Source organism: Arachis hypogaea, chromosome 6 (assembly GCF_003086295.3).
Source record: "Arachis hypogaea cultivar Tifrunner chromosome 6, arahy.Tifrunner.gnm2.J5K5, whole genome shotgun sequence".
In the NCBI taxonomy this organism is placed as follows: domain Eukaryota; kingdom Viridiplantae; phylum Streptophyta; class Magnoliopsida; order Fabales; family Fabaceae; genus Arachis; species Arachis hypogaea.
The window spans coordinates 118,178,149-118,201,121 of NC_092041.1; the positions used below are offsets into that span (position 1 = coordinate 118,178,149).

Here is a 22,973-nt window from a genome sequence, read left to right on the forward strand (position 1 = left end):
TCTTGTAATTGAATCTTTAAATTAGTTTTTCTGTTAACAATTAAAAAAAACGTACTTTTTAAATATTTTTTCTTTTCATTTTTGTTTTTATTTTAGGATGTGCAACAATTCTTGAATGTCCAAAATATGGATGTAGAATTTGATTGGCTACCTAAATTGGGCAAAACTTTTAACGCTGTCGAAGAAGCATGGCAATTTTGGATTGATTATGGTGGGAGGATGGGATTTGGTGTCCGCAAGCAATATTCTAACAAAAATGCAGATGGAAAAATTCTAAGTCTTAGATTCGTCTGTGCCAAAGAAGGTGTTCGTAAATCAGACAAAAGAGATTCTTTGACGGTCATTCCTAGACTTGAAACAAGGACTAATTGTGGTGTAAAATTAGGAATCAGATATATTAAAGGCATTGAAAAATATGAGATTCATGATTTTTTCAGTGAGCATAATCATCCTTTGCATCTTCCACATACAACTCACATGTTAGCATGTCAACGGAAAATATCTCAGGTTCAAGCTCAAGAAATTAAAATGGCAGATGACTCAGGAATCACACAACGGGCTTCATTTGAATTGATGAGTAGACAAGTTGGTGGAAGAGAAAATATTGGTTATACACGTTTAGACCAAAAAAATTATCTTCGTACCAAAAGAATGAAAAGCATGGCATACGGGGAGGCAGGCAGCTTGTTAGCATATTTTCAACAAGAATCTCTAGAAAATCCATCATTCAGTCATGCTATTCAATTAGATTTAGAAGAACAAATAACGAATATTTTTTGGGCTGATACAAAAATGATCATGGATTATGAATATTTTGGTGATGTGGTTACTCTTGACACTACATATAGTACTAATAATGCTGGTAGGCCTTTGGCTGTATTTGCAGGATTTAATCACTTTAGAGGGGTAGTGATATTTGGAGCTGCACTTCTTTATGACGAGAGTTCAGATTCATTTGAATGGCTGTTTAGAGAGTTTTTGAAGACACACAAAAACAAGAAGCCTCGAACTATTTTCACAGATCAAGCTGCTGCAATGGCTAATGGTTTGGCTAAGGTAATGCCTGAAACATATCATGCTTTATGTTCTTGGCATTTGATGCAAAATGGCATAAAACATCTTGGTGATTTGATGAAGAATGGTTCTTATTTTCTGCGAGACTTTAAAGCATGTATGTATGAATATGTAGATGAAACTAATTTCAAAGAAGCATGGGATAAATTATTAGATGACTATGATCTTAAGGAAAATAAGTGGTTGATGAACTTGTATAAATTAAAGGAGAAGTGGGCAAGATGCTATATGAACAATGCATTTACTATTGGCATGCGGAGTACACAGCTTAGTGAAAGTTTGAATGCAGATCTCAAAAATTGTATGAAACCAAACCTAAACATCATTCAATTTTTCAATCACTTTAAAAGAGTTGTCAATGATAAGAGATACAATGAGCTACAAGAAGAATTTCAATCCAGACAGAAGTTACCCAGGTTGAAGATGGTAAGTTCACCACTATTGCAACAAGTTTCTGAAGTATATACCTTGCATAAGAGAAGTAAATGATAGAGGCTTTGTTTATGAATATGTGGTTGCATTGTGCAATGAGAATAAAGAGTTTAAAGTAACATTTGATCCTTCCTTGAGCTCAATTTCATGTAATTGTAGAAAGTTTGAGACTTTTGGCATTTTGTGTTGTCATGCAATCAAAGTTTTAGATGTTAAAGATATTAAATTACTGCCTGACCAGTATATTTTGAAGAGGTGGACAAGAGGAGCAATGAGGGGATTAGTAAATGATATGCATGGAAGAATAGTTGAAGAAGATACTTGTCTTACTAGCACACAATGGTTTAAGCAAACCTGTCCTAAGTTAGTAAGAATAGTCACACAAGCCTCTGATTGTAAAGAAGCACGTGTCTTTGTGGAAAAAGCTGTGGAGGAGTTAAGTAAAAAGGTTGATGATATCTGCAAACTAAATTTGGGATTAGAAATCAACGATACTGATTCTTCCCTCCCAATTCAATGTACAAACTTTCAACCCTTGGAAGTCAGAGGTTTGAAAAGAAGAAATGGCGTGAGAAATTTTAAAAGGCGTCCAAAAAGTTGGGTTGAAAAACAACCCAAAAATAAGAAGAATCAAATTAGCAACACTTCACAACAACAAAAACAAGACAAGGTAGAATCTTGGATGCATACTAACAGAGCTTAATAACGATTTTATATTGTTTTTTTTGTAGAATCTTGGATGCATACTAACAGAGCTTTTTGATGCCAAATATGCTTGGATTACTATTGATTTTGGAAGATATTTGACTGAATTATTGAAATAGAGTTGTAATAGATCTCACAAAAACAGAATAGTGTAAAAGAGAAGAAGAACCTATCATTTATAATTTGTTTTTTGGGATATATTTCTTAACATTTCATATTGTAATTTTACTATTTTGATTGATTTGCCTGATTGGATTTTCGCTAACTCATTTGTTTTGGCAATAATCTACAAAATTGACAATTATATGCAGAATTTGAAAATTACAAAACTCAGATCCTGTCATACCAATTAAAAGCAGTGGATATTTTGCATAACAAAATAATATAATCAAAATTCAATCATCACCACTAAATATGATTAAGGTCTAAATAATGAAAACAGGGTACTACTTGAATGGCCAACATTACAGATAAGTAAATCCTCAAATTTTTTATAAATTAAATTCTTAAACTATAAGATGATTGTAAGAATAATAAAATTGTTTATCTTCTGCAAAACTTACAACACATATCATTCAGAACTTTATTGCTCTTTTTTACTAACTTACAACACATATCATTTAGAACTTCACTGCTCTCCTTTATTTATTTTAAAGTGACACCAAATGCCTAATTCAAAAAACAGAATATTAAAAATAATTTTGTTTGGAAAAAAAAAAGACAACATTTTTAGAAGCAAACACAAATAAGAAAAAAAATCAAACGAATTGAGTAAAATTGTGTAGAATAGCAAACACAAACTATTGCAATTTAAAGAAAAAGAAAACTAATTTTTTTTATTTTGTCACCCACATCGGTAATAAGACCATTTATATCTCAAATGACCAACCACACAAATTCAAACCAATTATTATCAATAAAATTTATTAATTTAGGAATTTAGTGATTGACAGAGAGAAAGAAGAACGTGAAAAGGTATTCAAATCTTAAATTGTACTCGCAAAATTGTTGAAGCAGAAAAAAAAGATGACGAATGAAGGTTCTTCTTCTTGTTGTGTTACTGCTGGGAAAGAGAATAGAACGAGTGGACTGTGAAAGTGAAGATAAGAAGAAGAGTTTATAAAATTTGAGAAGAGAGAGCTTTTTCTTGGTGCTATTACTGCGAGAAAAGAATAGACTTGTGAAAAGTGAAATTGAAGAGAAGAAGGGTTTGCAAAATTTGGGAAAGTAATAGTCATAATTATAGTTATAATTAGGACCGTTGATTGTATTAAAGGTTGGGATCTTCCACTGGACAGTGTCAATTTTTTTCTCCACTGGAGAGGATCCGTTCCCGTGCTTCAAGTATGATAATTTCATTAGGAGATGGTGTTTAACGGTTTCTACACAAGCAAAAAAAAGTCTGATCTATATGTCTTCGTTAATACAGATAAAATGGATATTGAAAAAGAGTTATTTACTAATCCTAATCATTATATTAACACAGTTTCTTAGGCTAGAGTCAAACTCCATTCTATTAACACTGTTTCTTAAGTCAGAGTCAAACTCCATTCTGCTAAGGTTTGTATATATATTTTTAAGTTTTATGTCACTATAAATTACTATATACATAAAATATATTATTATTTAAAAAATTAATTTTTTTAATGTGCGTCTATATATACTACATATCACCAAAAAGGTTCGAAAAACTGAATAAATACTTTTATTTATATTTTTTATAAATTACAACAATTTCATTTTTTATAATTGTTTTAGATCTATGTCCTTCAAATTTTGAATTTTTTATTTAAATTAAATAAATATAATAATTATAAAATAAATAAATAAATAGTGAGATATTTACAAAAATACAACTTAAAATACATTTTGGATGTTAAAGGTGTAACTTTATAATGGCCACATCTTACATACTGGCTGTGATAGGGACACTCATCACATAATGGGTGCACCCGGGATATGTGCAAAGATCGAAATCGGGTACTGAGCATTCGAGATGCTCGCATTTTGTGAATGGGGTCTCAACACCCGAGATAAAAACAATTGTCATGGATGAGGACTCAGCATCCAAGATAAGCTCGCATGTGTATATAGGTGGTGGACGAAATTGTGATCACTATTCTTTCAAGTTGTTTGTCTTTGTATGAAATCATTATTATGGCACTGGTTGAATTCACAACTCCGTTCAACTAACCAGCAAGTGTACTGGGTCGTCCAAGTAATAAACCTTACGTGAGTAAGGGTCGATTCCACAGAGATTGTTGGTATGAAGCAAGCTATGGTCACCTTGTAAATCTCAGTCAGGCAGATTAAAATGGTTTATGGGTTTTCGAAATTTAAAGAAGAAATAATAAAAGGGATAGAATACTTATGCAGATTCATTGGTAGGAATTTCAGATAAGCGAATGGAGATGCTGTATGGCTCAAGGACGCCTGATCTCCTACTGCTTCTACTCAATCTTTCTTACTCCTTTCCATGGCAAGCTTTGTATAGGGGTTCACCATCAACTGTGGCTACTTTCAATCCTCTCGGGAAAATGATCCTATGCGATTGTCAGTCGCACGGCTAATCGTCTGGAGGCATCACCCATGGTTGATGGCTACATCCCATCCTCGCAGTGAAAACTAATGCTCACGCACTCTGTCACAGTACGGCTAATCACCGGTTGGTTCCCGCTCCTACTGGAATAGAATCCATTGATTCTTTTGCGTCTGTCACTAACGCCCAGCACTTGCAAGTTTGAAGCACGTCACAGTCATTCATTACCGGAATCCTACTCGGAATACCACAGACAAGGTGAGACTTTCCGGATTCCCAGGATCCTACTCGGAATACCACAGACAAGGTGAGACTTTCTGGATCCTCATAAATGCCGCCATCTATCTAGCTTATACCACGAAGATTCTGTTGGGGAATCTAAGAGATACACATTCAAGCTCTGTTGCATGTAGAACGGAAGTGGTTGTCAATCACGCGCGTTCATAAGTGAGAATGATAATGAGGGTTATCTAACTCATTACATTCATCATGTTCTTGGGTACGAATGAATATCATGGAATAAGAATAAAAGAGGATTTGAATAAAAGAAAATAGAATTTCATTAATACTTGAGGTACAGCAGAGCTCCACACCCTTAATCTATGGTGTGCAGAAACTCCACCGTTGAAAACACATAAGCAAAAGGTTCAGGCATGGCCGAATGGCCAGCCCTCTCCATGATCAAGTGACCGAATGAAAAAGACTTAAAGTGGTCAAAAGATGTCTAATACAATAGATAAATGTCCTATATATACTAGACTAGCTACTAGGGTTTACATGAGTAAGTAATTGATGCATAAATTCACTTCCGGGGCCCACTTGGTGTATGCTTGGGCTGAGCTTGATCTATCCACGAGCTGAGGCTTCTCTTGGAGTTGAACTCTGAGTTATGACGTGTTTTGGGCGTTCAACTCCGGATAATGACGTTTTTCTGGCGTTTAACTCCAGACAGCAGCATGTACTTGGCGTTCAACGCCAAGTTACGTCGTCATTCTTCGAATAAAGTATGGACTATTATATATTTCTGGAAAGCCCTGGATGTCTACTTTCCAACGCCGTTGAGAGCGCGCCAATTGGAGTTCTGTAGCTCCAGAAAATCCATTTCAAGTGCAGGGAGGTCAGATTCCAACAGCATCAGCAGTCCTTTTGTCAGCCTTTTTCAGAGTTTTGCTCAAGTCCCTCAATTTCAGCCAGAATTTACCTGAAATTACAGAAAAACACACAAACTCATAGTAAAGTCCAGAAATGTGAATTTAACATAAAAACTAATGAAAACATCCCTAAAAGTAGCTCAAACTTACTAAAAACTATATAAAAGTAATGCCAAAAAGCGTATAAATTATCCGCTCATCACAACACCAAACTTAAATTGTTGCTTGTCCCCAAGCAACTGAAAATCAAATAGGATAAAAGAAGAGAATATACTATAAATTCCAGAATATCAATGAATATTAATTTAATTAGATGAGCGGGACTTGTAGCTTTTTGCTTCTGAACAGTTTTGGCATCTCACTTTTTCCTTTGAAGTTTAGAGTGATTGGCTTCTCTAGGAACTAAGAATTTCGGATAGTGTTATTGACTTTCCTAGTTAAGCATGTTGATTCTTGAACACAGCTACTTATGAGTCTTGGCTGTGGCCCTAAGCACTTTGTTTTCCAGTATTACCACCGGATACATAAATGCCACAGACACATAACTGGGTGAACCTTTTTAGATTGTGACTCAGCTTTGCTAGAGTCCCCAGTTAGTGGTGTCCAGAGCTCTTAAGCACACTCTTTTGCTTTGGATCACGACTTTAACCACTCAGTCTCAAGCTTTTCACTTGGACCTTCATGACACAAGCACATGGTTAGGGACAGCTTAATTTAGCTGCTTAGGCCTGGATTTTATTTCCTTGGGCACTCCTATCCATTGATGCTCAAAGCCTTGGATCCTTGCTTTTTCTAAAATTTTTGCCATTTTTTTCTTTTTTTTTTCACTGCTTTTTCTTGCTTCAAGAATCAATTTCATGATGTTTTTCAGATCATCAATAACATTTTCTTTGTTCATCATTCTTTCAAGAACCAACAATTTTAACACTCATAAACAACAAGATAAAAAATATGCACTGTTCAAGCATTCATTCAGAAAACAAAAATTATTGCCACCACATCAATATAATTAAATTAAATTCACTAATAATTTCGAAAATTATGTACTTCTTGTTCTTTTGAATTAAAACATTTTTCATTTAAGATAAGTGAAGGACTAATGGATTTTATTCATAGCTTTAAGGCATGGTTACATACTAATGATCATGAAGTAAAGACACAAAACATAGATAAACACAACATTTAAAAACCGAAAACAGAAAGAAATAAAGAACAAGGAATGAATCCACCTTTAGTGGCGTCTTCTTCTTGAAGGACCAATGGTGTTCTTCAACTCTTCTATGTCCCTTCCTTGCCTTTGTTGCTCCTCCCTCATTGCTCTTTGATCTTCTCTTATTTCTTGGAGAATGATGGAGTGCTCATGATGTTCCACCCTTAGTTGTTCCACATTATGGCTCAAATCCTCTAAAGAGGTACTGAGTTGCTCCCAATAGTTGTTGGGAGGAAAGTGCATTCCTTGAGGCATTTGTTGATGATGAACTTCCTCATGTTCTTCTTGGGGGCTGTGAGGAACTTCTCTTGTTTGCTACATCCTTTTCTTGGTGATGGGCTTGTCTTCTTCAATGGAGACATCTCCATCTATGATAACTCCAGCTGAGTAACATAGATGACATATAAGGTGGGGGAAGGCTATCCGTGCCATGTGTGAAGGCTTGTCGGCTATTTTGTAGAGTTCATTGGAGATGACTTCATGAACTTCCACTTCCTCTCCAATCATGATGCTATGAATCATGATGGCCCGATCCACAGTAACTTCAGATCGGTTGCTTGTAGGGATGATGGATCTTTGGATGAACTCCAACCATCCTCTAGCTACAGGCTTGAGGTCCAGTCTTCTTAGTTGGACCGGTTTGCCTTTGGAGTCTATTCTCCATTGGGCGCCTTCCACACAAATGTCCATTAGGACTTGGTCCAACCTTTGATTGAAGTTGACCCTTCTTGTGTAGGGGCGTTCATCACCTTGCATCATGGGTAAATGAAACGCCAACCTCACATTTTCCGGACTGAAATCTAAGTATTTCCCCCGAACCATTGTGATGTAGTTCTTTGGATTCGGGTTCATACTTTGATCATGGTTCCTAGTGATCCATGCATTGGCATAGAACTCTTGAACCATCAATATTCCGACTTGTTGCATGGGGTTGGCTAGAACTTCCCAACCTCTTCTTTGGATTTCATGTCGGATTTCCGGATACTCATTCTTTTTGAGCTTGAAAGGGACCTCGGGGATCACCTTCTTCCTTGCCACAACATCATAGAAGTGGTCTTGATGGCTCTTGGAGATGAATCTCTCCTTCTCCCATGACTCGGAGGTGGAGGCTTTTGCCTTCCCTTTTCCTTTTCTTGAGGATACTCCGGTCTTAGGTGCCATTGATGGTGATGAAAAACAAAAAGCTTAGGCTTTTTACCACACCAAACTTAAAATTTTTGCTCGCCCTCGAGCAAGAAAGAAAAGAAAAGTAGAAGAAGAAGAAGAGAATTTGGTAGAGGAGGAGAGAGGTGGGTTCGGCTATATGGGAGAAGAAGGGGTTTGTGTTGTGTGAAAATGAAGAAGAAAGGAAAGGTATTTATAGGGAGAGGGAGGGTGGGAGTTCGGCCATTTTGGGTGGGAAAGGGTGGGAAATTGAATTTGAATTTTATGGAGGTAGGTGGGGTTTATGGGGAAGAGTGGATTGATGTGAATGGTGAATGGGGTAATTGGGAAGAGGAATTGAGGTGATTGATGAAGAATATTGGGAATTGTGACATGGGGTATTCAAATCACAAAAATAGGATTAAGAGGTAAGGTGGGAATATGGTAGGTGAGGATCCTGTGGGGTCCACAGATCCTGAGGTGGGGATCCTGTGGGGTCCACAAATCCTGAGGTGAAAAGAAATACCATTCCTTCACCCTATAGGCATGTAAATTGCCTTCATGCATCATTCTGGCGTTCAAACGCCCATTGATGCATGTTCTGGGCGTTCAACGCCCATGTGATGCATGTTTCTGGCGTTGAACGCCAGTTTCATGCTTGTTCCTGGCGTTCAGCGCCAGTTTGTCCTCTGTATGCACCATCCTGGCGTTTAACGCCAGGTTGTTGCTTGTTTTGGGTGTTCAGCGCCAGAAAGATGCTCTGTTCTGGCGTTGAACGCCAGCCAGATGCATCTTACTGGCGTTAAACGCCAGTCTGCGCTACCTCCAGGGTGAAAAATTTTTTTCTTCTGTTTTTGACTCTGTTTTTAATTTTTTTGATTTTTTTCGTGACTCCTCATGATCATGTACCTACTAAAACACAAAAATAACAAAGAAACAAAATAAAATAAAATTAGATAAATAAAATTGGGTTGCCTCCCAACAAGCGCTTCTTTAATGTCAATAGCTTGACAGTGGCTCTCATGGAGCCACAAGATGATCAGGTCAATTTAGTGTGTAGTCCCAACACCAAACTTAGAGTTTGGATATGGGGTTTGAACACCAAACTTAGAGTTTGGTTGTGGCCTCACAACACCAAACTTAGAAGTTGACTGTGTGGGCTCTCCTTGACTCTGAACTGAGAGAAGCTCTTCATGCTTACTCTCTTTTGTCACAGAGGGATGGCCATGTGCCTGAAACACAAGGTAGTCCCCATTCAATTGAAGGACTAGCTCACCTCTGTTGACATCTATCACAGCTCCTGCTGTGGCTAGGAAAGGTCTTCCTAGGATGATGCATTCATCATCTTCCTTCCTAGTGTCTAGGATTATGAAATCAGTAGGGATGTAAAGGCCTTCAACCTTTACTAGCACGTCCTCTACTATTCCATAAGCTTGTCTTATTGACTTGTCTGCCAATTGTAATGAGAACAAGGCAGGTTGTACCTCAATGATCCCCAGCCTCTCCATTACAGAGAGTGGCATAAGATTTATTCCTGACCCAAGATCACATAGAGCTTTTTCAAAACTCATGGTGCCAATGGTGCAAGGTATTAAGAACTTGCCAGGATCTTGTTTCTTTTGAGGTAGAGTTCTTTGAATCCAAGTATCTAGTTCACTAATGAGCAGGGGAGGTTCACTTTCCCAAGTCTCATTACCAAACAGCTTGGCATTCAGCTTCATGATAGCTCCTAAGTATTGAGCAACTTGCTCTCCAGTCACATCTTCATCCTCTTCAGAGGATGAATAATCTTCAGAGCTCATGAATGGCAGAAGGAGATTTAATGGAATCTCTATGGTCTCTAGGTGAGCCTCAGATTCCTCAGGATCCTTAATAGGAAACTCCTTCTTGCTTGAGGAACGTCCCAGGAGGTCTTCCTCACTAAGATTTTTGTCCTCCTCCTCCTTTGTGCATTCGGCCACTTTGATTAAATCAATGGCCTTGCACTCTCCTTTTGAATTTTCTTCTGTATTGCTCGGGAGAGTACTGGGAGGAGTTTCAATAACTTTCTTACTCAGCTGGCCCACTTGTGCCTCCAAATTTCTAATGGAGGATCTGGTTTCATTCATGAAACTGAAAGTGGCCTTTGACAGATCAGAGACTATATTAGCTAAATTAGAATTATTTTGTTCAGAGTTCTCTGTCTGTTGCTGAGAAGATGATGGATATGGCTTACTATTGTTCAGCCTATTGCGTCCACCATTGTTAAAGCCTTGTTGAGGCTTCTGTTGATCCTTCCAGGAGAAATTTAGATGATTTCTCCATGATGGGTTGTAGGTGTTTCCATATGGTTCACCCATGTAATTAACCTCTGCCATGGCAGGGTTCTCAGGATCATAAGCTTCTTCAGAAGCTGCCTCTCTATTACTGTTGGATGCATGTTGCAATCCATTCAGATTTTGAGAGATTATGTTGACCTGTTGAGTCAACATTTTGTTCTGAGCCAATATGGCATTCAGAGCATCAATTTCAAGAACTCCTTTCTTCTGAGGTACCCCATTATTTACGGAATTCCTCTCAGAGGTGTACATGAACTGGTTGTTTGCAACCATGTCAATGAGTTCTTGTGCCTCTTCAGGCGTTTTCTTCAGGTGAATAGATCCACCTGCAGAGTGGTCCAGTGACATTTTCGAAAATTCAGAGAGACCATAATAGAATATATCTAATAGGGTCCATTCTGAAAACATGTCAGATGGACATCTTTTGGTCAGCTGCTTGTATCTTTTCCAAGCTTCATAGAGGGATTCACCATCTTTTTGTTTGAAGGTTTGAACATCCACTCTCAGCTTGCTCAGCTTTTGAGGAGGAAAGAATTTATCTAAGAAGGCAGTAACCAGCTTATCCCAGGAGTCCAGGCTATCCTTAGGTTGTGAATCCAACCATATTCTAGCTCTGTCTCTTACAGCAAAAGGGAAAAGCATGAGTCTGTAGACTTCAGGATCAACTCCATTCGTCTTTACAGTCTCACAGATCTGCAAGAACTCAGTTAAGAACTGATAGGGATCTTCAGATGAAAGTCCATAAAACTTGCAGTTTTGTTGCATTAAAGCAACTAGTTGAGGCTTAAGCTCAAAGTTATTGGCTCCAATGGCAGGAATGGAGATGCTTCTTCCATCAAACTTGGACGTTGGCTTTGTGAAGTCACCAAGCATTCTCCTTGCATTATTATCATTATTATTTGCAGCCGCCATGTCCTTCTCCTGTTCGAAAATTTCTGAAAGGTTGTTTCTGGATTGTTATAATTTAGCTTCTCTTAATTTTCTCTTCAGAGTCCTTTCAGGTTCTGGATCAGTTTCAACAAGAGTGCCCTTTTCCCTGTTCCTGCTCATATGAAAGAGAAGAAAACAAGAAAAGAAAGAGGAATCCTCTATGTCACAGTATAGAGATTCCTTTATGTTAGTAGAAAGAGAAAGGGGAGAAGAATGAAAAAGAATGAATAGTCTGTATAAAGAGTAAGGATAGGGGGTGAAGAGAAGTGTTAGTAATTAATTAATTAAATAGAAGAAGAGAAGAGAAGAGAAATTTCGAAAATAGTTTTTGAAAAAGAGGTTAGTAATTTTCGAAAATCAAAGATAGGATGAGATTAAAATTAAAATTAAAATTTAAACAATTAGTTAATTAAAAAGAATTTTTGAAAAAGAGAGAAGTATTTTCGAAAATTAGAGAGGGAAAAGTAGTTAGGTAGTTTTGAAAAAGATAAGAAGCAAACAAAAAGTTAGTTAGTTGATTGAAAAAGTTTTGAAATCAAATTTTGAAAAAGATAAAATTTTGAAAAAGATAAGATAAAAGATAAAAAGATTTAATTTTTAAAAATTTGAAATTATTTACTTTACTAACAAGAAACTACAAGATAAGATTCTAGAACTTAAAGATTGAACCTTTCTTAACAAGAAAGTAACAAACTTCAAATTTTTGAACCAATCACATTAATTGTTAGCTAATTTTTGAAAATATGATATAAAGATAAGAAAAAGATTTTGAAAATATTTTGAAAAAGATTTTTGAAATTTTCGAAAAATAGAAAAAAAATGAAAAAGATATGATTTTTGAAAAAGATTTTGAAAAGATAAGATTTTTAAAATTGAAATTTTGACTTGACTAGTAAGAAACAACTAATTTTAAAAATTTTTGACCAAGTCAACCCAAAATTTCGAAATTTTGGAGGGAAATAAGGAAAAGATATTTTTTTTTATTTTTAAATTTGTAAAGAAAAACACAAAAATGACCCAAAACATGAAAATTTTGGATCAAGACACAAGATGCATGCAAGAATGTTATGAATGTCAAGATGAACACCAAGAACACTATGAAGATCATGATGAACATCAAGAACATAATTTTGAAAAATTTTTGATGCAAAGAAAACATGCAAGACACCAAACTTAGAAATTTTTAATGCATGGAAATTATGGATGCAAAGATGCACATGAAAAACAACAAACAACACAAAACAAGAAAATCTCAAGATCAAACAAGAAGACTTGTCAAGAACAACTTGAAGATCATGAAGAACACTATGAATGCATGGGATTTTCGAAAAAATACAAGAAAAATTTTTAATGCATGCAATTGACACCAAACATAAAAATTGACTCAACACTCAAACAAGAAACACAAAATATTTTTGATTTTTATGATTTTCTAATTTTTTTTTTGTATTTTTATTAATTTTTGTTTTCGAAAATAATTTTGGAAAAACGAAAAATAAAAGAAAAATTTTTGAAAAAGATTTTTGAAAAGAAAATTACCTAATCTGAGCAACAAGATGAACCGTCAGTTGTCCATACTCGAACAATCCCCGGCAACGGCGCCAAAAACTTGGTGGACGAAATTGTGATCACTATTCTTTCAAGTTGTTTGTCTTTGTATGAAATCATTATTATGGCACTGGTTGAATTCACAACTCCGTTCAACTAACCAGCAAGTGTACTGGGTCGTCCAAGTAATAAACCTTACGTGAGTAAGGGTCGATCCCACAGAGATTGTTGGTATGAAGCAAGCTATGGTCACCTTGTAAATCTCAGTCAGGCAGATTAAAATGGTTTATGGGTTTTCGAAATTTAAAGAAGAAATAATAAAAGGGATAGAATACTTATGCAGATTCATTGGTAGGAATTTCAGATAAGCGAATGGAGATGCTGTATGGCTCAAGGACGCCTGATCTCCTACTGCTTCTACTCAATCTTTCTTACTCCTTTCCATGGCAAGCTTTGTATAGGGGTTCACCATCAACTGTGGCTACTTTCAATCCTCTCGGGAAAATGATCCTATGCGGTTGTCAGTCGCACGGCTAATCGTTTGGAGGCATCACCCATGGCTGATGGCTACATCCCATCCTCGCAGTGAAAACTAATGCTCACGCACTCTGTCACAGTACGGCTAATCACCGGTTGGTTCCCGCTCCTACTGGAATAGAATCCATTGATTCTTTTGCGTCTGTCACTAACGCCCAGCACTTGCAAGTTTGAAGCACGTCACAATCATTCATTACCGAAATCCTACTCGGAATACCACAGACAAGGTGAGACTTTCCGGATCCTCATAAATGCCGCCATCTATCTAGCTTATACCACGAAGATTCTGTTGGGGAATCTAAAAGATACACATTCAAGCTCTGTTGCATGTAGAACGGAAGTGGTTGTCAATCACGCGCGTTCATAAGTGAGAATGATAATGAGGGTTATCTAACTCATTACATTCATCATGTTCTTGGGTACGAATGAATATCTTGGAATAAGAATAAAAGAGGATTTGAATAAAAGAAAATAGAATTTCATTAATACTTGAGGTACAGCAGAGCTCCACACCCTTAATCTATGGTGTGCAGAAACTCCACCGTTGAAAACACATAAGCAAAAGGTTCAGGCATGGCCGAATGGCCAGCCCTCTCCATGATCAAGTGACCGAATGAAAAAGACTTAAAGTGGTCAAAAGATGTCTAATACAATAGATAAATGTCCTATATATACTAGACTAGCTACTAGGGTTTACATGAGTAAGTAATTGATGCATAAATTCACTTCCGGGGCCCACTTGGTGTATGCTTGGGCTGAGCTTGATCTATCCACGAGCTGAGGCTTCTCTTGGAGTTGAACTCTGAGTTATGACGTGTTTTGGGCGTTCAACTCCGGATAATGACGTTTTTCTGGCGTTTAACTCCAGACAGCAGCGTGTACTTGGCGTTCAACACCAAGTTACGTCGTCATTCTTCGAATAAAGTATGGACTATTATATATTGCTGGAAAGCCCTGGATGTCTACTTTCCAACGCCGTTGAGATCGCGCCAATTGGAGTTTTGTAGCTCCAGAAAATCCATTTCGAGTGCAGGGAGGTCAGATTCCAACAGCATCAGCAGTCCTTTTGTCAGCCTTTTTCAGAGTTTTGCTCAAGTCCCTCAATTTCAGCCAGAATTTACCTGAAATTACAGAAAAACACACAAACTCATAGTAAAGTCCAGAAATGTGAATTTAACATAAAAACTAATGAAAACATCCCTAAAAGTAGCTCAAACTTACTAAAAACTATATAAAAGCAATGCCAAAAAGCGTATAAATTATCCGCTCATCAATAGGTCACAGCATCCGAAAATTACGTGCATTACAATTTTTTTATTTTTTTTTTACTTTTGTGACCTTCTAAGCGTGTAAATTCGAGTTCTTTCAAAAAACATAGCCTCCCGACAATATGTCCGCGAAGGAGATATCAACAAACTGAATGCTACTTGGCACGTAGCTGGAGTCTTAGACTTTGAGGTTAGTAGTTTAATTTTTTTTTATTGTTAGTGAATAATAAATTTAGATGTTTAGTCTTTAGTAACTTAGCTAATGGAGTTGGTATAGTCAGTTGACAAAGTTAGAAGATCTACATTAATTTCGTTGCTATACCTAGGATCATTGTATACTTTGTATAATTGATTGTAATTACTTAAGTTAAATAAATAAAATAGGCACCTAATTTTGAGTTAAGTTAAATAAATAAAATAAGTAACTCTCATTTAACTTATTAGTCCAATAAATAGGTATCTGTTACATTTAATATAAATGCTTATCTAGGTGAATTATAATTTTTAGTAATGTTTAGCAACAATTAATGGTTTAGATGTAATTAATATGCGCTAATAAATGTTTTGGGAATTGCAGAGACTACAGTTACTGTTGCCACGTCGTGTGACCCTGGGTCTCCCGCCGCCGGCCATCCTGTTGCCCTATATGAGGGGGGCTGGATTTGGATATGCAGTAAAGTTGAGAAATTTTAAATTTGACAATTTCTTGATCTCTGCATTTGTCAAGTGATGGAAGTCCGAGACCCACACGTTCCACCTTTCATGGAGTGAGGCCAGCATTAGGCTTCAGGATGTTGCCTACCACATTGATTTGTGCACTGCTAGAGAGCCCATTGGGGATTGTACCAGAGACTTTCAGCGATGGCATGGATATCACACTTAGGAGTGGGTTGAGGATTTAATGGGCGCCAGGCCGCCACCACGGTTGGAGGGAGGGAAGCAGGTTTTCGGGGTGAGGATGACGTGGCTCAGGGACAGGGTGCACACATTCCTGATGAGGCATTCCCGGATACACTTCGTCAGTATGCCGATGCTACTTAATGATGCTTATTGGGGGATTTCTGATTACGGACAAGTCCGCTACACTTGTCCCTATGATCTATCTGATATGATAAGGATTCCTGGTTATGGAATAACATGTTGTCTCAAATTCAAGAGAAAAAATGACTATTATTCCGTCGTCTCAGACTCAACTAATAAGAAAGCGATGGGAAGAATATTGTTATAACCATCTTGAGCCATAGCAATTAACAGCACGCCCTCCTACTTTTCATATAACTGCATCCCGTCCACAAATATAAAAGGCTTGCAATGCTTAAACACTTCAATACATGGAGAAAATGCCTAAAAAACCTTATCAAATTGACTCTACTCTCAGTCAACCATGTCCCCGTTGTAATAAAGAGCAGCAACGCATTCGTGAATCGTACTTGGGAGGCACTTCAGCAAAGCTTGTAAGAGCACAGGTATCCTGTTGTATGACTCTTTTCAGTCGCCATAGATCTTTGTAATCACTTTCTGCTTTGCCATCCACACCTTTCGATACGAGGTCTTCAAATGAAAACTTTGATGAAAAGCACTTTGCAACACTGGGATAAACACCGACGGGTCAATCTTTATCATAGGTAACACGACCATGCAAATCAAACCATTATCCAGCTGAGAATGGTCCTGAGACATTGTAGGTGCCAGACAGGTATGTGATCCACCGAACCAACACATCTCCCTACAAATTTTTCGCAGATGTCAACATTATGCAAAACACAAAACTAACGTAACAGGGTCTAATGCATCCAAAAAAAATCTCAACACATACTAGTAATTCAAGTTCTGTCGTAGTACCACACGAAGACTCCATGGACAACCATTGGTAAATTGCTTGCAACGACAATGGTATTTAAGCCTATCTGACTCGAGAACTCTATACTTCGCATTCCGCCGAATACTGTAGCTCTTCACTTCCATTAGAACTACTTCACGGTAGGGGTGTAAGTTACCAAATTAGACCGAAAAATATCGTAAAACTGAACCAAAAATTACAACAACCGAATGAAAAAACCAAAAAATCGGTTTTTTTTGAATTAAACCGATAAGTTCGGTTTGGTTTTCAGTTGGCTTGGGAGAAATCGAACCGAACTAAACCAAACCAAAGAAGATGTTCCATAGTAGTTCTTTTTACTGGTTTACCCTTAGTTTAACCTAGGAATAAAACCCTAAATCTGAATACCCTCACTCTCTTTTTGCACTCGCGCAGCCTCAGTCCACTCCTCACACAGACACCCACTCACCCACAGGCCACAGCTCACTTCCATTCTTCCTCCTCCATGCGGCCATGCTTGAGAGAATAAGAGTCTGAGAGAGCCAGAGAGAATCATCCACCACCAAGAAAGTCCTCCATCGTCGCTCGAAGCCGTCACAATTCATCCATTCATCTCCATCGCAGACTCGCAGGCGTAGCAAAGAGCAGCACTGTCGTGTAGCCAGAAGCATCGTCCGGTTCGCACCCTCGTGCAGTCCTGAGTCCATGCCATTGTCCAGTCATAAACCATCGTAACAAACCCTAAGTTGTGGCAACAAACCATGATTGAAATTGGTTTGAAGTTTCAAAATGCGTTCAAGAGGTTAGGGGAGAGAGATACAGAATATGCTCTAATGCAAGATGGTATTATGAGAAATCTTGATTGGGACAATGCAAAATACTTTAGGGAGTTCTTGAAAATTTTTCATGATGTTACAAAGAGCATGTCTAGTAGTTTGCTTGTGACTTCTTCTCAATATTTTCATGAGTTTTGTAAGATCTTGCGAGTGTTCAAGGCTTCTTGCGGTAGTCGAGATCCATTACTTGGGAGTATGGCTGAGAGGATGAAGCTTAAGTATGACAAATACTGGGGTAACATAAAAAATATCAATATGATGATTTTTGTTGTTGTGGTTCTTGATCCTAGATACAAGTTGAAGTTTGTGAACTTTAGCTTTGAAAAGCTATATGATAAGGATGATGCTGATTTTTTGGGTGCAAAGTGAAAGAGACCTTCTCCAAGATGTTTGAATGCTATGTAAATGCAAATAATGGGGGTAGATCTTTTACTTCAGCAACAATGGATGATGTATCAGATGTGGGAGTACCTGATGGCGACATGGCTAGTGATTTTTTCAAGGAGGTGCATTTTCATGAGATCATCAACAAGAACGAGGTGGATTTGTATTTGATGGATGGTTTAGAGAAGCCTCGTGATCAAAATACTTTTGACATATTGAATTGGTGGAAGGTAAATTCTAGCAAGTATTCTATCTTATCCCAAATAGCTAGAGATGTCTTAACAATGTTGGTCTCGATTGTTGCTTCAGAATCGGCTTTTACCACTAGTGGAAGAGTGCTTAACAACTATAGGAGTTCTTTAACTCTAAAGACAATTGAGGCATTGATTTGCACATAAATTGGCTTCATGCTTCTCCAATAACAATTGATTTTGAGGAGCTTATTGAGGAGTTCGAGAAACTTGAATTAGATATGCAAAAAATAAATTTGAAGTTCCTTTCATAGTTTATGTTTATAATTTATAATCTATATTATGTTTATGTTTATAATCTATATTGATTTTTTTGTTTTGTTTTTGTAGAAATTGCACCAACCGAAAAAGATGATGATGAGTCTGGTGTGGATTTAGATTAAGCATGGTGGCTGTTTGGTTTTTATTTGGTTTAAAGTGGCTGTTTTGGTTTTTAGTATGTTTTAAAGTGTGTTTGTTTTTGTTGTTTGCTAGACATTTTTAATTGTCTTTGTTTCATGTTTAATTAAGTTGAATTTGTATTGAATTTGGATGTGATATACTCTTGTTATTCTAGTTTATTGACGGTTTTAAACTTCATTTTATGGTAATTTAAATTCTGATTATTAGGTTTAAAAAAACAAAAAAATTGACCGAATCAAATCGCTGTTATTTCGGTTCGGTTCAGTTGTCCAGAAAGCAACAAACCGAACAGTTGGTATCATTGTAGAACCGACCAGGTCGGTTCTGTTGATTTTCGGTCCAAAACCAAACCAAACCGAACCGATTACACCCCTACTTCACAGTTCTTGAACCTATGCCCAATTCAGAATTCTACCTCACCATCCATGTTGTAATCCTTTCCGTCACCAGAATTCAGAAGATCATCCGGCTGCATTGTGTCCAAGTGTAACGTGTGATAATGACTCGAAACATCGAACAGTCGAGGAATGACCAAAGGGGGAGGCAAGAAAAACATACCAACACCGCCGACCAGAGTCTCTGGCACATACTCATCTTCATCCACTGTATCACTTGACGACCCAGACCCAGCAACATAAGTTAAATCACCCTTGCTGTCGTCCTCGTCAGCACTATCATGAGGTTGGGCGTAGTGGATCGGTGTGGCCTCGAGCGGGAAAACTTCAGGAGTCGAAGAAGACGGCCCACCACTAACAACCACGTCATGGACCGCAGCATACAACTCCATCACATGTTGCGGTATTAGTTGTGCATGTACGTCAAACATTACTCTCGCTTGCTGATCTCCATCAATCCAAAATAACCGGTTGGTAAATTCACCGTTCAGAAGCGCGTGCAAAAATCTATATGTAACCCGCTCAACTTCCTTCGTACCTACTCCCCCCATATTGCTTAGCATCACTATCTTTAGCACATCCAGATTATCAACCCAGTTAGTGCGCAACATGATAGTCTTATTAGACTTGAAAATCACTTCTTTATCACCGTGTCTGACTATCCCATTAGGATACACCACAATAAAGAAGAAGTGATTATTCTCCATAAGAACAAAACAGAAAAAAGAGAAAGAAAAAATTGGTTTGTCAATTGTGTGAGAGGAAGTATTGGGATGACCTCTATAAATAAATTTATTCTCCAACATATCTTGGATGCAAAGACATCTAAACCATAATATACATATTTCGAGTGCTGATACCCTAATTAAATCCTTGACTATATCTCGAATGCTGAGGAGTTAATTACCGAGTTGTTCTTATCTCAAGTACAGAGACTCCATTCACAAAACGTGCTTATCTCGAATGTTCAGTATTCATGATGTAACTCAGCGTCACTCTATCACAGCATCTGAGATGTAGTTACTATATTTATTTTTTATAATTACTATATTTATTTATTTGAATAAAAAATCATATGATACAATGTTATAAAATAAAAGCAATTGTTATATATTAAATTCAAATGATAGAAAATAATTGGTACTAAGTATAAAATTGTTTGTGTTCAATATTGTTAGGGTATGTATTATTCAATATAATATGAGAAAGAGAAGCTATGTTTAATTGTATATTATAACACTTAGTATTTCGATATAGGAAACATAATGATTATTTTCTATTAATAATAGATGCGAGTTAAACTGTAATTAGTTAGACACTTTAATATTTTAGTATATTTCAATTAGAATAAAAATACATAATAAATACATAAAAAGTACATAATTAACCACTTAAAAAACATTTTTAGTTGGTAGATAATTACACCTTATATATTCTTTATATATTTTCATTATAATTAATTTAACATATTAAATTAAATATGTAGTGCCTCAAATATGATTGTTCTATTTGGAGATAGTGTCTAATGTTTTTTACCAACGCAAGTTGGCACAAATGGATGAGGGTTTGTGTCCCTTAACCATCTCTCCCGAGTTCGATACTCACTGGAAGATGGGAATGGAGCTTGCTTGCTTGGGAGGGTCGCCCACTTTATGTGCCTCTACAGTACCCGAGGAATTAGTCATTTGGACTTCCGGCATGATGGATACCCTGGTGAAAAAAAAAAAAAAGTGTCTAACGTTTTCTTATTGTCATCACACAAGCAAATAAAATCTGATTTATGTCTTCATTAATACATGATGAAATGGAGATCGAGGAAGAGTCATTTGCTCGTCCTTCATTCCTTAATCCTTATTCCCTTCCCTTCCCTGTTTCATTGCTTCTTCTTCTTTTAAACAATAACATTGCAACACACTAACACTATATAACTGCACACTCTCTCTCACACACAAGCTTCACAAAAGCCAGTTCCCTCGCCAGGTCAGTTACTTTTTCTTTCTTCTCACTCAGCTTTTAACTCCTTCGATTTTAATATTTCAATTCAACATGCGCTATTCTCTGATTTATCACTTATGTGTCTCTGCCTTTTTAGGTTTTTTTTTTTTAATTAATTCAGGATTAGGATTTTTAATTCCTGATTACTGTGCGCGCGCGAGTTTTATGATTACGATTATGATTATGATTATGATTAGGATTAGGATTAGGATTAGGATGCTTGTTATCGTAAAAACAAAGATTTTGAGATTCTAAACTCGTACGTGTACTTGGCATACTGGATTGGAATCAAGGACTTACGTACGTATCAAATACTAATAGAAACAGTGATTTTGGATTTGGAGCGTTTATTTGACGCCAACTGTGTAATCACTCTGATTCCTATAACACACTGTACAGAATGCTTCTGATACGATCTAAGAGGAGGATCGGAAACCTGCGGATTGGATCGGATGTTGGATTGCCCAGATGGAGCGGAAGGGAGGTACCTGCAAAGACACTCCGACGCCCAAGTCAGAATAGATCTAAGAGGTGTGAGGTATGAGGTATGAATGAATACCTGGAAGGACTTGGTCCTTTATTTATAGGTGTTTGGTGGTTTATCTTATCTTATCTTATCTGGCTAAGATAAGGGAGATGTTTGAATTTAAAAGTTGGTTAGGAGCTCTTAGAGAGTCGGTTCCCGGGCCTTCAGCAGGGTGAGACGGGTTGGCCCGTTTTACCCGGATTCGGGGTCGGTCGTGGACCCGGGGTCCATGGGCCGGGTCCGTAACAGTTGCCCCCGTAGCGGGAGAGCGACTATGGTCGGTTTGTCGCTAGAAGTTTTAAAGTGTTTCCCGTCGCGCATCCGGTGCCGGTCGAGCGTTTGTTTTGATGGGGAAGTCGGTTTCTCGATTTCTTTTGGTAAAGGACTCGCCTTGACCGTATTTTGGTCTTTGACATGACCCTTCCGTGCCTGCTGCACCCGTCGCGTCTTTTGAGGCGTAATTGATTAGTTTGCTTTTCCGAGGGGGGCATTTATTGAGGAGGGGTTTTCTCTTTTTTGCCCCCGCGAGTTTTTGTTATGCCCAGGGTCAGTTGCATCTTTTTGTCTTTCTTTTTGAAACCGTTTCGTTTTGGCTTTTATTTCCCTCGTCCGTTTTTCTTTTCAAAGAGAACTCTTCATTTTCTGAGAAAAAACTACTTAGTGGTTTTTTGCTTCCTGGTGCTGCTCTGCTTCTCCTCATTTCCCTGTTTTCCTTCAAGTTTTCTTCTAACTTTACCAGGTTGGTATTTTCCTTTTTTGCTTTTTCTTTCGTACGTTTGTTTGTGTGTGCCTGTTTTCTGTTTTTGCCATGCTTTGTTCTGCCTGCTTCCCTTTTTGTTTTGCTGTGTTTGGTGTTTTTGTGGAGTTTGGGGAAGGGGCTGAGCACCGCCGTTTTCTACTTTGACTGTAGTGGTGTTTAGGTTTTTATCTTTGTTATTGTGTTGAGTTGGTAGGCTGATGGTGGTGCTCCTCCCTGTTTTAGGTATGCAGCGTCGGAGGAATGAGAGTGTGGGTGCCCCCATAGCCCCTTCTAGGGGCGTTCCCAATCGCTATGGTTGGGTGACCAGCGATGTGTGGGGTGTCCCGTCGCGGATGACGGAGGGTGATCTCCAACGGCTCCGCGACCAGGGGGCTATTTGTGGTGGTGGTGAGGAGGAGGGGCGATACGAGCTCGTGCTTCCTGATGCTGATGAGCGTGTTTGTTATCTGAACCTCCGTTCACCCACCGTGCCGGACTGGATGTGGGTCTACGAATCCATGTTTACTCGGCTTGGAGTGCGGTTCCCCTTCTCCCCGTTTGTTCAGGGCTTACTTAGTCGGTGTTCCGTGGCACCGTCTCAGCTTCACCCGAACAGCTGGGCAGCCGTTCGGTGTTTTGAGTTGGTGTGCCAGTATCTCGACCTTCCGGCTTCGGTTCCTGTTTTTCTATTCCTTTTCTTGTGCACTCTTCCGACTAAGGAGGGGAAGCACAAGAAAGGATATATGTCTTTCCGTGCTCAGCCTCATCGCC

General features: G+C 37.8%; 2 protein-coding genes across 2 annotated transcripts; both read left to right on the plus strand.

Moving 5' to 3' along the window:
* The first annotated feature begins 126 nt into the window (after positions 1–126).
* On the plus strand, positions 127–15,585 carry LOC140173795 (protein FAR1-RELATED SEQUENCE 5-like). Its single transcript, XM_072198382.1, has 2 exons — positions 127–1,500; positions 15,433–15,585. The coding sequence occupies exons 1-2, from the start codon at positions 127–129 to the stop codon at positions 15,583–15,585; spliced, it is 1,527 nt and encodes a 508-aa protein (XP_072054483.1).
* Positions 15,586–17,435: 1,850 nt separating this feature from the next.
* Positions 17,436–17,879, plus strand: LOC140173796 (zinc finger BED domain-containing protein RICESLEEPER 1-like). Its single transcript, XM_072198383.1, has one exon. The coding sequence runs from the start codon at positions 17,436–17,438 to the stop codon at positions 17,877–17,879; it is 444 nt and encodes a 147-aa protein (XP_072054484.1).
* Positions 17,880–22,973: the final 5,094 nt, after the last annotated feature.